General features: G+C 45.7%; 1 protein-coding gene across 2 annotated transcripts in view; it reads left to right on the top strand.

The window, feature by feature from the left end:
- The first annotated feature begins 216 nt into the window (after window positions 1-216).
- The window catches only part of SLC9A8 (solute carrier family 9 member A8), a 65644-nt gene continuing 49586 nt past the window's right edge, over window positions 217-16274 (top strand). Inside the window, exons 1-3 of one of the 2 annotated variants that reach the window (XM_024559891.4) lie at window positions 217-230; window positions 2237-2415; window positions 7611-7691. In XM_024559891.4, coding sequence (XP_024415659.3) covers window positions 217-230; window positions 2237-2415; window positions 7611-7691 — 274 coding nt within the window. Of the gene's footprint in view, window positions 231-2236; window positions 2416-7610; window positions 7692-16274 lie in introns of those variants that run through there. The other variant, XM_071221737.1, reaches the window with a different exon arrangement.

Below are 16274 nucleotides of genomic sequence, written 5' to 3'. Positions count from 1 at the left end.
ATCCTCCCGCAGGCATCCTCCCACCCTCGGGCTATAGAGACAAAGGCACTGAAAGGCCGCCCTCGCACGGCCGAGGCCCCACCCCCTGCCCTTCCGGCCGGTCTGCCCTTCCGCGGGCCCGCGCCTTCAGCGGAAGCCGGAAGCAAAAAGGGGGCCCTACTAGCCCCGCGGCTCCGAACTCCGTGGTATTGGAGGATCGGCAGGATGGGGGCGAAGATGGCGGGAGAGGAGTGAGTGGGTTTTTCCCGGGCGGCGGAGGCGGCGGGGCTGGGCCCCAGCGGGTGACAGCTAGCGCTTCAGGCCGCCTTCTGGCCCCCGGAAGCGGAGCTCCGTGTGCTGGTTGGCCAGGACAGACCGTGCCGGCCCCTGCAAGGAAGGCGGGAGGGACGGGCCTGGGCCCAGCCCGGCCTTGCAGCCTCCTGGAGGTCAGACCCTCCGGCTGGGGATCGGCGCAGGCCTCGAAAGCTGTCTTGCAGCAACCGCAACCCAAATTTCCCTTTTCCAGCTTTCGGTCACCTGACGATAACGGAGCTCTCCGACTCCTCCTCCAGGAAGTCCCCCAATCGCGTTCTCTAGTTAGCTAGTCGCCTTCTCCACCGTAATGATCATTTTTCGCATCTGTGTCCACTCAGTTTCATTCATTCATTAACTATTGGCGGCCCACTATATTTCAGGCCCTGGGTACCTAGTAGTGAAGGAGGCAGACCAGGAGCCCTTCCTTTCTAGTAGAAAATGATCGTAAATAGACAAGATGATATAAGTGCTCTGAAGGAAATGGAATAGTGTTAGGGTGTGGGAAGTCTACTCTGGAAGGAGTGACAGTGCCTTAATGAACAGAAAGAGGGATGGGAGAAGGTACAGCAAGTAGAAGCAAGAAAGGCATTAGTGCCTTTCAGGGACAGAAAGGCAGGCAGGGTGGCTGGAGTGTAGAGAGCAAGGGGGCTGGCCTTACAAGATGAGATGGGGGTGGCTGGGGTTAAGTCCTGCAGGTACTTGTGCAGAAGGACAACTCTTCGTCCATCTCCATACTTGCTGGGCACAGTCTATTCATGTTACAGACAGCCTATGTTTGTGGAATGAATATGTGAAAATTCACAGGGAACCCCGTGGTTGAAATTTGGCTCCCTCCCCTGACAACTTTTCAGATATGCATCTTTACTGGGTGGTCATTTCATTTAGTCACCTTACATATTGAGCGTCTGCTCTGGCCCAGACTCTAAACCAAGCCGCGGCAGCGCAGAGCAAAAGAGGTGATAGGGACCAGTGATTTCAAGTTTGCTTTCAAAGCTCGGCTCTGCCACGGGCTGACTGAGACATTGGCCAAGTTACACAACCTCTCTGAGTCACTGTTGTTCGTGGGTATAAAAGGGAAAGTAAGAGTATCCACCTCAGGCATGTTACGCCTATTAAATGAAAGGTTGTATGTTTCCCTGGAATGGAGCAGGCCTCAATAAACATTAGCTGTTAAAACTCACAATTAGTGACTGTTACCAGTATTGTGCTAGTGTACAATCCCAACACATGTGAGGGGAGAGCTGTGAGGAACTTAAGTGGTGGACTGCAGTGGGGTATTACAGAGGGGGTCACACTCAGCCCTTTGAAATCTGAGAAGGACTTTGTGAAGGAGCAGATCAATGATCGCAAATTCAGGTGGCTTCTTCAACTTGTGGATACAATTCAAGGAAAAGAATGTGAACTGGAGAAATAAAGGTGCCAAGTAAATAATGTTGGACCTTATAATGTTGGACTTTGGAAGTGATGAGACTCCAGTTAGCCTCTGTTTATTTTTTATTTTTTAATTTAAAAAAATTTATTGTATTTTTTCCATTACCAATTACCATTTAGTCCACTTATACCCTTCCCCCCCTGCAATCACCACACTGTTTGTGTCCATGAGTCTTTTATCCTTTTTGCTCAATCTCTCCGCCCGCTAAACTCCCCTGACCCCGCCTCCATTTAAATCTTGCATAAAGGCCAAGGAACAGGCAGCGCGTGGTTTCTAAACTGCCCCGGATTCCCCCTTGCTCCGGTGCTCTAAGTGGCTGCGTTCAGAAGCACCCGAGGGTGCTGGTCCCCTCCTGCGATAGCAGGCCAGCATTTTCTCAATCAGTTTCTCCAAGGCCTGCCTGTTAGTTGCAAGACTTGTGACTCCTACAAAGCTCTGTGTCAAGTTCTCTTTCTGGCTTTGGGCCCTTTTTCCTTGATCTAATTCTGCTTTTTTTGTGTCCACCAACAGGTTCCTCAACACAACTCACGAAAGTTTCAATGTCACCCTCCACACCACCCTGGTTGTCACCACGAAACTGGTGCTCCCGACCCCGGCCAAGCCCATCCTACCTGTGCAGACCGGGGAGCAGGCTCAGCAGGAGGAGCAGTCGAGTGGCATGACGATTTTCTTCAGCCTCCTCGTCCTAGGTGAATGCAGAGGCGCCATCGCCTGCCTCCTTGAGTGTCAGTGGGCGCTGGCTATGGTCAGCCCGTCTAAATCACTGTTGACTTTATCCAGTCCTCCATTTGGTTTTCATTTCAGACAGTGAGGGACACTGATCAGTGGGTACCATTATAGCAGGGTGCTTCTTTTTCTTTATAAAATCGGAGCCTAGTGGTTCGGAAGAGCCCTTGGTGCAGTGTCTTAAATGCCTGTTGGAAGAGAAAATTGAAGGATTTTTGACCTAGAAAGAACCTTGAACATCTTACAGTTTAATGGACTTCGGACTCTGCTCATGAGAGCCCGTGCGTACGTGTGTGTGGCAACTGCGCCAGGGAGTCAGATTCAGTCTCTCACACTCAAAATCTCATTTTGTTCACCCTCTTCCTTTAACGGGTGAGGAAATTTAGGCCCAGAGAGGTTAAGCAATTGACTTGGGGTTTGGGAGACTAGAGACTCATATCCAGGTTACCAGACATCAGTCAAGAATTTTTGATAGAAGGTAACAACTTCAATGCCTCCCAGAGACTGTAGTAGATAATTGTGTTAAACAAACACAAAAACTCCCGTTGAAACTGCACAACCACTTGGGATTAGCTGACTACAGAAGAAATAGCTTAGAATTTGACCCAAGTCCAAACTCTCGTTTGAAAAGTGAGGTTGGCACATTTACATTTTTCCACGGTCCTTTAATGATAGTTAGTCATATTTCCAATTAGATCTTTTCAGAAAAGGGAAAGGTGCAACTGGATTTAAAGGTGTAGTGCACTTCCCTGATGTCTAGTGAGACTTTTTTGAGGGAAAGTCACTTCTTTCACACAGGCAGTCAGACTCTCACAGTCAATCTCAATAATACAGTGAAGTCCTAAGGCTCATCCTCGTCTCTCATAGATTTAAACAAAACAAAAAACCTGTTACATCTGGCTGCTTTCACTCAGCATCACGTCTGCAAGGTTCACCCACGTTGCAGCACGTGTTAGAATTGTATTCCTTTGCATGGCTGAGTAATAGTCCATTGTAAGGGTGTAACCCCACTGTGTTTATCCATCCGTCAGCTGATGCACATGTGTGCTGTTTCCACCTGTTGACTGTTGCAAATGGTTCTGCTGTGAACCTCTGAGTACACGTTTTTGTGTGAACATACATACCTTTTTATCTCTCTTGGGTATACAGTAGGTACCTAGGAGTGGAATTGCTGGGTTAACTGGTTATTCTCCCCGTAACTTTCTCACCAGCTGCCAGACTCCTCCACAGAGGCTGCGCCATTTTACGTTCCCACCGGCAAGTGCCCAGTGTACCGTGTCCCGTGTAGATGGAATATGCCCGGGTAGTTTTTCACCCCATAAATATAGTTCGATTGAATACAAAGAAGAAAACCAGTTCTTCTGTTGATCAAGAAATCTTTAGTTCCTAAAATCCTGAAGTATTAATCTATTTACATTGTGGTCAACTTGATACGTTAGAGAGTATAAAAGGCTGGCCTGGAAAAAAAAAACGAAACTTCTGTTTTGTAATGGCTTTTTTCACAAGAGGGTAAGAAGCATAAGTAAGACTTCTAAAGTAATTTTCAGGGTGTGTAGCACTGAAGATTATTTTGTGCCAAAGACCACAAAACAGGTTTTTATAAGGTACTCTTTCATCCAGGCAGAATCCTGCCCAGTGTTCATGCGTGTCTGGGACCAGAAGGACTGGCCTGCATGTAATGGGGCTGTGCGTTTCTCTTGGGCTGTCTTCTCTTCAAACACATCATGAGCCCAGACTCTGGAGTCTCACTGATGTCCTCTGGGCCCCATTTCGCAGAATCAGATTCTTGGCAGTTTATGGGTTGGTATCTGCGCTTTTTACACGAAGGTCAACATGCTTTAGCAGACTAGAATGCTTCTTTTTAAGTAAATTTGAAGGCATTTTTCCTCTTGTATGGTATAAAGATAATAGGTTTCTTATATATTCCTGATTCGATGTAAATCTGATAAAGTAAAAAAAAAATACTGTTAATAGATAACTTGCTAACCCGCTAAAGGCACGAACCCCGGTGAATCGAGGGAGATTACTGGTCCATAGTTCATCGCAGACTTCAGGAACTGGCCTGGAACACGTTTGCCGCTTTTGTTTATCAGCAGTCAAGTCAAATGGAATTGTGACTTTTGTGTCCATAAGGATACGAAAGGACTACACTGTGTTCCTCTTTGTTAAGAAGGGATTTTATTTTTATTTTTAGAAGCTTTGAATCGGTTAACTTGTACTTAACCTTTGCTGATCTTTGACTCCGCAGAAACAATGGTGAGTCACCGTTACCGACTTTCCCTAGAGTTAGCATTTAGCGTCATTTGAAAGACATTTTATGGGCCATTAAATTGACTGGACTTACTAAAATCGAAATGTCTGTGTTTTAATATAGTTTACGTAATTATTGCTTCAGGCATGAGAAGTCGGAAGCACATCAACTTGTGGTGTAGATACCCTCCGTACCACACAGAAGTTTTCGTTGCTGCTTGCTCTTTTCCCCCAAAGTGTCCTTGGGAACGTGGACTTGTATTTGCGCGTACACCTTTGCACGTTCATGAGCACGCACACACGTACAGGCACACAGGGCTCGGAGCTTGCTGATTTTAATGTAAATGCGGTCCTATGGCTGCTTTTTCCCTCACAGAGCGACTTGGAGGTCTTTCCGCCTTAGTACGTTGTATAGACTTCACCCTTCTTTTCTTGTTAAAGGATGTGTATGTGGTAAAAATAAACAGAACGTGAAATGTACCACTTGAAAGCGTACAGTTCAGCGGCACTCACTGCACTCACAGTGTTGTGCAACCCGGTGCCCACTAAACACACTCCCCCCATTCGCCCCTCTCCCCAGTCTCTGGTGAGCACAGTTCTGCTTTTGGTCTCTAAGAATTTGCCTGCTCAAAGTATTTGATACAAATGGAATCATACAATATATGATCTATATTTGGCTGCTTTCACAGAGCATCGCGTCTGCAAGGTTCACCCACGTTGCAGCACGTGTTAGAATTGCACTCCTTCGTATGGCTGAGTAATAGTCCTTTGTAAGGGTGTAACCCCACTGTGTTTATCCATCCATCAGCTGATGCACATGTGTGCTGTTTCCACCTGTCGACTGTTGCAAATGGTTCTGCTGTGAACCTCTGTGTACGTTTTTGTGTTCACGTAAGAGTTTATTTCTCTTGGATGTATACTTGGGAGTGGAATCACTGGGTTAAATGGCTGCTCTCTGTAACTTTCTCAGGAACTGCGAGACTTTTCCCACCAGCAAGGCCCGAGGATGTACCACAATTGCTTTACATCCTTACCAACACTTGTTATTATCCACTGTTTTGTTTCTTTAATTACAGCTATCCTGGTGGGTGTGAAGTTGTATGTCATTGTGACTTTGATTTGCCTTTTTTTAATGACTAATGATGTTGAGCATCTTTTCATGTGCTTATCGGTCATTTATCTTTCTTTAGAGAAATGTCTATTCAGGTCCTTTGCTCATTTTTATATTGTGTTGTTTTTCCTTTTGTTGCTGAGTTGTAAGACTTCTTTATATATTCTGGATCCTAGACCCTTACCAGATATCCGATGTACATATATTTTCTCCCGTTCTGTGGGTTGTTTCTTCAGACCTCATTCTTTTTAATGGCTGAAGGCCATTCCTTGAGCCTTATATTTAGCTCTCTCGTTGACAGTTTTCAAATAGTTGTTTGACTTATGAGAATAAATTTTTAAATTAATTTTCTCATCCAGTTTGGTGCAAGGAAAGAGCAGAAACTGACTCAGCTCCCTAATTTATTATCTGTCTACCTACGGGCTCCTACTCTTGCCTTTTTGGGCAGTCGGCATGCTCTTTGGTCACATGTTACGATCAGGCATTGGGACTCTTTTCTTGCTCTTGGTATTCAATGTAGGATTGTCCTACCTAGGTGAAATATTTATAATAACACACCACCACAGATCAATAGTTTAGAGCACAGGAGGAAAGGAGGACAAAATTTCTATATTTACAACTGTTTCCTTTCTCTGGGCACCTGGTGCGTTTCGGTGGAACTAAAGAAATCTTAACTTGTCAGTGCGTTTCTGAGGGTGGCCAGTTAACAGCCATGCGGATTGTTTAAACATTTCTTTTTACAAAAAGGTTATTTTACATATTATGAAGGTAGCACTGTGATTGTGAGACGGCAAACCACCCAGCTGCCTAATAAAGAGAGACGCGCACGCTAACATTGGACCATGAATTCACAGTGAGGTGTTATTTATGTAAAAGGTTGCTTTTGGGGAAGGATCCAGAAATACTTACTCCTTTCAAATAGTTTTCTGGTTTTTTATTTCCTTTTCTTTCGTGACACCACCTCTGTGAGGAAAGTCAGACATTATTCTTACTCCGCTGGCTGAGGAATGAAGGCAGCCAGCAGGGAGGTGGTGGGTGCCCGAGGTTCAGGGCACCGGACTGGACTCTGGCTCCACCCTGCGGCACCTCCCAGTGAAGTGCCCTCTGAGGCTCAGGTTTCCCATCTAGGTTCAAAGGGGATAATGGTGACAATAGCTAGATGAGAGGGGTGTTGGGGGTCACATGAGGCAGCGGTTGGAAGTGCTCAGTGCTTGCCTGACTGGTGGGGAGCCCTCAACCAGTGGGAGCCCCCATACCAGCTGGAGAGCAGGTGCCCCATCTTTAGGTCTCTGACATTCTTAGAACCAAAGTATTTACTTTGTTGTGTTTATAACACACCCCCACTATCTTCTGTGTTAAGAGAGAACCAGTCACCTGGTGGCAAAATTCTCTGTGTCAGCATATTCTGTTGTAGTTACAGGTACATAAAAGTGATTGATTTCATTGACTTCCTCCTTACCACTTAGACTTTTGCAGTTGATGGCTCCTTCAAAAAAGTTGAGGACCACTTCTCAGAATCAGGGAAGTTCGAGTAATTTTAAATCATTGTATAAGGTTTGGCAGCTTAGAAAAAAATTAGATGTCTGATGCTCTCAGACGTACGGAAGTATGGAGAAACGTTATAAACACTGTGAGTCTGAGTCTAGTTTCAGAAATAAGGTTGAAAATACCACTGACGTTTACAGTGTCATTGACAGTCGTCCATTTTCTTGGTGGCCCTCGAGTAACTATTGCCTTGAACTTGGTGTTTATGATTTAAAAAGGTGCCGTTTTAACGATGTCTTGTTTTCCCCACAGCTATCTGCATCATATTGGTGCACTTACTGATCCGATACAGATTACATTTCTTGCCGGAGAGCGTTGCTGTTGTTTCTTTGGGTAAGTGCTTGTTGGTGATTTTACAATAAAAGCAGTAGCAAATATTATCATTTTTTTTAGTACCGCCTACTGCCAGGAACCATGAGATGTGGTACATACCTGATCTCATTTAATCCTCACCCTAACCTGCCATGAGCGTGTTCTGATCCCATTTTACCGGCGAGGACACTGTGGCTCAGAGAGGGGTCATGACCTCCTGAAGGTCACATGGACACCCCTCTGTACAGCTCGAAGAACTTTCCTACTTCTGGAACACATTGAGGTGCATTGACCTCTGCTGCTGGGCTATGCTGACACCCAGCTGAACTAAGGCAAGTAATTGACACTTGAATTCATAGTGTCACTGAATTTTATAGCCACGAGGGGCTCTCGCTTTACAGTCTAGGAAAGAGAAATGCTCACTTTAATGTCAGAGTCAGGTCTGAGTCTTCAGAGAGCACTTCATTCTACCTCGCATTTCTCCCTTTTGTTTCCTGTGGCAATTAACTCCTAAAATAATTAGCCGCTATTTAGAGTGAATAAATTGGTGTAATAACAGGTGTAAACTCACAAGCAAGTTCATTGAAGTGGTTAGTGGAGGAAGAAGCAGAGATCTTATTTTCAGTAAGTGTTAAGATCAAGATGAGAACGTGGGTGGGGATGCTTAAGGCGTAGAAAATAAGGTTTAACCAAGTTCAGCTAAAGCTCTCATCACATTATTATATTGTAGTTACTCTTACTAGTTTCCACTTGCCTACTGATGATATTTAATTGTTTCTTATCACCACTGATGCTTTAAGTTAATTTTATTTGCCTTGTAGATCTTGTTTAGTATATTTAGTAATTCTTTCACAACATAGCTGTTGTTTGGATCGGCTTTGGAAGTGAACGCTCAGACTGTTCCTTCTCCTCCCCCCGCCGCCGCTGGGTCCCTACTGCCCTGGTCCAGCCCTCCTGCGCCCTTCCTGGACTTCACAGTGCTGCTCAGTGCTGGGTTCTGGCCCATGTGCTCTCACACCGTCGTCTCGTTTAAGCGTCAGGACCCCCAGTGACATCCTATTTTAAGGGAGAAGCACCACTGTGTCGTACTGATCTTCAGGAAAGAGTTGGAAACCAGTTTTGCTCAAGAGTTCCTGTTCTCTATCTAGCAGGCTCTCCAGCTGCACATCCTGGCAGATTCTAACAGCCTTAGCTAACAAATAGCCTGAGAGCTCTGAGAATGGGAGGGGCATTCATTGACATTCCTTTCCCGATGTTGGGCATGTTGAAAGAACAGCTAATACCTGTTATTCTGGGGCATTCAGTAAAGCCTTTAGAAGGCCATTCCAAGGCATTTACAGTTTGCAGTCAGTTTTCATAGTTTCTCAAGAATAATAAATAGAGTTGGTGTGTATTGAGGTGTTGTGTGCATGGAAACTAAAGTGGTGGTCGGCTCTTATTATTTGACTTGGAATGTCCCGCTCTTTCCTGTCTCGAATGTTTGGGTAACTGCAGGTCAGGGGCCACCAGTGCTTATACTGGGACTCACAGCATACACTGTTGGTTGCCTACCCAAAAGCCGTTTTCTCCCTTCTTCCTTGAAAATAGAACCCTCATCTTGATCAGGTGTCTTGGCCCCAAGTTAAGATTGGTCTTTGCCATCATAATAATTGCATTCTCCTTTGCCCAAGAGGAGCAAAGGCAGCAAGGCAGTGTGAAATCCAGATCTGGAAGTGAGCCCAGGGAAGGCTGCTCAGGGGTGGGTTTGGGAAAACTCTTCCTCTCTGACAGAAAGGGTAATTTTCCCTTTCTTTGATGCTGTTGCCTGAGGGGGTGATTTCTGGAGCCCTGGGAGCCAGCTTGCGTTCACTGCGGCTCGCAGACGGAAGCCAGCATGCCGAGGACTGCCACGGCAGCAGATGGGAAGCCTAGATTGTCGACCGCACTTTTGTTTGGTTGAATTGATAGTTGCCTATCTCAGAGCTACCTGTTCAATGAGATGATAAACCATTTTGAATCAGGTGTTCTTTTACTTGCAGCCTAAAACATCTTACCTGACATGGGATCAGGCTCTTTCCATTCAAGGGACACAATCCATTCAAATGGACTCAAAGAAAATAAATTGGTGGGGGTGGAGTTACACACCCATTGGCTCATAGAACCAAAAAAAGAGAGAAAAAAGAAAAATTCACAGGTGGTGCCAGCTCCAGACTTAACTGCGTCAAGTCTCCTAGACTTGGTTTTTCTACATTTTCGACAGTGTTCCCCTTTGTTTCAGCTTCACTTTTGGGCAGGCACTCTCCATTTGGTGAACCTTCAAAGCTTTAGGCTTACTGTCTTTACAGTAGCAAGTGGGGGCAGGTGGAGGTGGCCTCCTGTTCGCCCCGGTTCCACCAGGAGCTGTGGATGCGCTCTGACCACATGGCCGCCCCAGAACGGGGAGTGCAGGGTGCGAATGTGGTCGGGAGTCAGCCAGGGCTCTCCGTCCACAGGATTAATTTCTTCACCGATGTGGCAGAAATGCCTGTGGCCTGTGCGGCCAGACCTGGGACGGGCTGACGGAAAGTAAGACTTGCTTTCAGTAATTATTTGCTAACTTAGGTGAATGGAACATGGAGAGCACGTCCGGGAAGAGTGCTGGGGCCAGAAAGTAGCTTTCATAACATTCGAGGACATTTGGTTGGAATTTAGAAAAGCTGACAAAGCTATCGAAACGGCCCTGCATTTCATAAAGCTATGTATTAGTAAACTGAAGGAGAACTTTGTACTACTAGAGCAAAGTGTAACAAAATATTGAGATATTCACCATTTCAAGAATTTCCAGCTTTTGTGCCAAACAAGAATCTTGATGAAGCTGCCAGAGAAAATGGGGTTTTCACTCTTGCAGGGGTCCATTTCCCCAGCCTACCTCTTCTAGCCAGAAGTTGCAGAAGCCCACAGTCATTTAGGGACAGGAATGACCTTTTGTGTGATAGATAGTTCAGCATTCAGAGTTCCTGGTAAATTGTTGGTATAGAAGAGGACTTCCTGCACTGTAAAAACCTATTTTCTCTTTGATTTTTTATTGTACTTTCAAATGAATCAGGAGACTTTTCTCATTCTTTATAAAAACATAGTATCAACAGACTCCCAGTTCTGAAGATACTTTCTTGGCCTGTGCTCAGAGCTTTCAGATACTTTCTATACTTCATGAAATTCTGTAGTTTGGGCCTCTTTTTAAAAAGTAATTTTTTTTTTGCACATTTAACAGCTAGGCAGAAAAAGAGAAATCCTTTTTATCGACCATTTCAACTATTTTTATCATGCTTCATTCTCTTCCAGACCATTTGTAGACATACGTATTGATTAGATGATTTTACTTGGTTTGAGTTCATATGATTTTTTGTGTTTTTTCTTCTTACTATTCATTCCATGTTTTACTTAAGTTCACATGTTTATTTTCATTGGCCACAAAGTGCTGATTCAGTGTTTCTAGATTCGGGGCTGAAATTTATAAGGAAATAAAATGAAATGATTGTATTGCCTCCTGTCCTCTGTTGTACATAGCAAAAATGAGTAGATTCTTTTTCACAATCACACTTTATTTTAGAGCAAAGAAAGGCTAGTAAGGGCTGGAGATTTGACTTTCCAATGCCAAGGTTTAGCCTGAATATACTGCAGATAGAAAACCTACATTTTAACGTACAACTAGATTCGATTGGATCTTGGAGTGAATAGAACACTCAGATGTGCCCCCTGTCATAACCTTTTTAACTATGTTTGTGCTTTTAGTTATAGTCATTCCCTCTTGTTTTGACTAAAGGATTTTAATTTTTTTTTTTTTTGAACAGTAGTGCTCTTTTTGTCATTTGGGGTTTTGAGTGGAAGATGATGAAAAACCACTCAGTTCCGGAGTTGTTAACTAAAGGTAATTCTGGAAAAAAGCAAATACAGTAATTACATCCTAATTATGCTTAAGCTATAAAAAATATTTTTAAAGGAAACTTAAAGGGAGACTCCTAACTGTAACAGCTTTCATCACTTTTTAGACTCTCAGAGTCCAATGCCGATGCAGCGTAAAGTGCCCCGTGGGCAGCTCCCCCTGCATCGCAGGTGCTTTGATTTGTCAGGGGAGAAATAGACGTGCCTATGTCGGTGTCAGAGTAGCCGTCTGAGAGGTCGGGGCCGAAACTGGTTGTCCCATTGACAATGTGACTGTGGTAGACAGGACTCCCCAGGCTGTCACATTTGAAGGAAGAGTGCTAGCACAGACTTCCAGCCTCTGTGTTTCTGGAAGCGTGGATCAGAGGTGATCTGTTATTCTTGGAACATTGCGTTGCTGTTTTGCTGCCATTAACTAAATGTGTGCCCCCTGTGTAATAACGTCCTGCCTTTGCCTGGAGCCTTGCTTTGACTTTCCTAGGTTTATGGTCATCTTCTCTTGTCTCAGCACTTTACCGTCGTTAAGCTGTGTTTTATGCTTACATCTTCCAGATATGCCAAAATAGGGAGGGAGTCTAAATTTTAAAAGAAAAAAGGCTGCTAATGAATTGCATTCTGAAACTTGCTCTATTGGAGCTGATTTCTAGAAATGTTCTATTACGTCATGTAAATAAATGTTCTCTGCGGATGATAAGGAATGCCATTCTTATGAAGAAGTAAGCTATTTTAAAAACAAGACACTTAAACAGCCTTTCCCCAGAAAGCAGACAGACAACCCTGAGGTACCATTTCCCATCTTACTGGCAGGTCTTCTGACTTTTAGAGCATCTTTGGAGTAGTATCCGCTTTAATATAAGTCACACAATCAAGGACTGGATTCAGTTACTTTATTGTACTACAACTTGATTCTACAACTACAGCTGACAAGACACGCTGTATTTTCATAAAGACAAAGTATTTTCGATAAACCACTTATGGCTGAAAAGTATTGCATGAGTAATTATATTTCATTTTGCCCCATTACGTAGTAGGAGAGCCATGTGCTCGTGATGGTCAGGGCCAGCGTGGCAGCCTCTTTCTAGGCCTACTGGTCTGTTGGCACAAAGAGCCCGAAGTGACTGGAAAGCAGCCACTGTAGCTCTTACTCTGTGAACCCTGAGGGAAATGTCCTTTCAACTCACTGAGCCTAAAGTTTCAGGCTAAGGAAGCAGAAACTCCCCAGGTAGAAATCCCCCTCCCATGTGAATCCCTGAGGGTGAGGCCGAGTGGGGCCACTCCCGCACCTCATGCGCTGTGCCCTGCTCCTCCATGCTTACCTGGTGGGGGTGTTGCGCCTGGTAATGGCCGAGTGTGTAAGGAGTGTGCTGCGTCCTGGGCAAGGCCCCTTTCCTCACAGGTTGTCATCGCCAAGCTGGTGCCATCTGAGCTCCATCTTTAGAGGCCACCTTAGCACTCTGGCTGGCCAGCTGGCAGCTTCTGGATGGTGTGGAACATGGTGTAGGACCACGTGGAGTCCGCGGTCACATGCCCAGTGCTGCACCACCTTTGCCATAAAGTGTGTCTCGGTTTGAGGCGTCGTTACACAGCATCCCACTTGGGTGGGTCAGACGCTCCGGGCCCACGGGCAGTGGTGGTAGCCAAAAGACAGGCAGCGTGCGTGTCAGTCTCAGGCGGAGCGAATTGCTGTCCTTTCCAGCATGGAAGGGTCTGATGTCATCGAGTTACTGGCACATACTGGCTGGTCTCAAGGATGGCACCACACCGGCTGCTGAGTTGGTGGCTGTGGCTGTCCAGGAGACATTCAACAGTGGCAGGAGCTAGAGCAGCCAGGTGAGAGGAAGTGCATGCTGTTGGGCCCTGCATAGCTTCCACCTGCACAAATGCTTAAGTGGCCAAGGCCAGAGGCTGGGTAAATAATCCATGGGTCCATGGATTGGGTTCTTCTCCTCTGTCAGCTGGTCATAAAGAACTCCCGATCTTCCGGCCAAGATGGAGGCGTAGGTAGATACCCTGTGCCTTCTCACACAACCCAAAGAACAACAACAAACTTAAAAACGAAAAACAACCAGAACTGCCAGAAAATCGAACTGTATGGAAGTCCGACAACCAAGGAGTTAAAGCAGAAGCATTCATCCAGAATTGTAGGAGGGGAGGAGACAGGTAGCCAGGGTGGAGATAACTTGAGGCAAGGTGGCTCGTGGACCGGGCGAAGTGGCAGCTGGCAGAGCGGAGGGTCCCACATTCGTGTGCAGATAAACTGGGAGGAACAACTGGGAAGCGAGACAGACCGCATAACCGAGAGTTCCCGCATGGGGAAATAAAGCCTCAAACCTCTGACTGAAAACACCCGTGGGGGTTGAGGCAGCAGCGGGAGAAACCCCCAGCTTCACAGGAGAGTTCGTTGGACAGACCCACAGGGTCCTAGCATGTACACAAACCCACTCACCCAGGAATCAGCACCAGAAGGGCCCAATTTGATGTAGGTGGTGGGGGAAGTGACTGAAAGCCAGCCAAAAGCGCAGCAAGCAGCATTGTTCCTTTTTAGACCCCTCCGCTACGTACAGCGTCCCAACGAAGCACCGTGGGTTGCCCCGCCCTGGTGTGTACCTAAGGCTCCGCCCCTTATTACGTAACAGTTGCGCCGAGACCAAAAAAAAAAAAAAAAATGGCCCAAATGAAAGAACAGATAAAAGCTCCAGAAAAAATACAACTAAGTGACAGAGATAGTCAACCTATCAGATGCACAGTTCAAAACAGTGGTAATCAGGATGCTCAGAATTGGTTGAGTATGGTCGCAAAATAGAGGAAAAAGTGAAGGCTATGAAAAGTGAAATAAAGAAAAATGAATGGGGAACCAACAGTGACAGGAAGGAAACCAGGACTTAAATCAACGGTTTGGACCAGAAGGAAGAAATAAATATTCAGCCAGAACAGAATGAAGAAACAAGAATCCAAAAATATGAGGAGAGGCTTAGGAACCTCCAAGACAAATTTAAACGTTCCAACATCTGAATCATGGGGGTGCCAGAAGGAGAAGGGGAAGAGTAAGAAATTGAAAACCTACTGGAAAATATAATGAAGGAGAACTTCCCCAATCTGGCAAAGGAAATAGACTTCCAGGAAGTCCAGGAAGCTCAGAGAGTCCCAAAGAAGTTGGAGCCAAGGAAGCACACACCAAGGCAAATCATAATGACATTAGCCAAGATTAAAGATAAGGAGAGAATGTTAAAAGCAGCAAGAGAAAAGGAGACAGTTACTACAAAGGAGTTCCCATAAGACTATCAGCTGATTTCTCAAAAGAGACTTTACAGGCAACAAGGGGCTGGAAAGAAGTATTCGAAGTCATGAAAGGCAAGGACCTACATCCAATATAACTCTATCCAGCAAAGCTTTCATTTAGAATGGAAGGACAGGTTAAGTGCTTCCCAGATAAGGTCAAGTTAAAGGAGTTCATCATCACCAAGCTCTTATTATATGAAATGTTAAAGGATTTATTTAAGAAAAAGAAGATGATCAAAACTATGAACAGTAAAATAATTAACTTGCAACTATCAACAACTGAACCTAAACAAAAACAAACTAAGCAAACAACCGGAACAGGAACGGAATCACAGAAATTGAGGTCACATGGAGGGTTATCAGTGGAGAGGCGGGGGGTGGGGGGGATGGGGGAAAAGGTACAGGGAATAAGCATAAATGGTAGGTACAAAATAGACAGGGGGAGGTTAAGAACAGTATAGGAAATGGAGAAGCCAAAGAACTTACATGTACGACCCATGGACATGAACTAAGGGGGGTGATGCGGGTGGGAGGGGGGCATGCAAGGCAGAGGGGAATAAGGGGGGGGAATGAAACAACTGTAATAGCATAATCAATAAAATATATTAAAAATAAAAACTCCCAGTGGGGCCACGTGTTGGAGCTGAGGGATAGGTGCTGCTGTCACAGCTGTGGATGGCTGCGAGGACTGGGTCGCCTGTTCCTACAGTGTACTTGTGCCCTCTAGACCCACACAAGCCTCACCTCTAATGTGACACTTTCATCTTCAAGCAGATTGCTGCTGGGCCCACCTGGCCTTGTAACTGGGTGGGTAGGGCAACCCTGCTGAGGAAGGACCATTCTGGCCATGTGGGCACTTGCTGTCCCATGCGTAGATGCTCTGTCTTTACAAGGGCCCGATAGCATGCCGGGAGCTGTTTGGTTTTCTCCTCGGGAGTCTTTGAGTGGTGTGTAGTTCTCTGCTGCAAATGGCACAGCCTCGCCCTAGGGCCTTTGGGATCTGTACCGAGCCACCCTCCTACTGGGGCTTATGGAGACATCGCACGGCACCCCTTTCTACCACAGATGCTTCCGGCACCCCCGGGTCTGCCAGATGGCATGGCAGAAGCTGCTTGAATTGCTGCTGGACCTGCTACAGGGCCATTTCCTCTGGGCCTCACTCAGAGCCATTAGCCTTCCACAAACACAATAAACGGTTGACGTTTTCTCAAGTGTGGACTTTGTTGCCTCCAAAACCTGGAGGAGACCTACCAAGCATTGTGCTTCTTTCTTAGGGTAGGAGGTAGAGTGTGCAGATCTTGTCCTTTACTTGGAGGAAATGTCCTGGCATACTCCAGCCACTTGACCCCTAAATACTTCACAGATGGGCAGGCTCCTGACACTTTGTATCGTCTGAAGCGTGTGTCCTACTGAGACACCTGCTCA

This window comes from Desmodus rotundus, chromosome 6 (assembly GCF_022682495.2).
Source record: "Desmodus rotundus isolate HL8 chromosome 6, HLdesRot8A.1, whole genome shotgun sequence".
Lineage (NCBI taxonomy): Eukaryota > Metazoa > Chordata > Mammalia > Chiroptera > Phyllostomidae > Desmodus > Desmodus rotundus.
The sequence above is the reverse complement of the archived record's forward strand: the minus strand, read 5'-3'. Positions and strand labels throughout refer to the sequence as shown.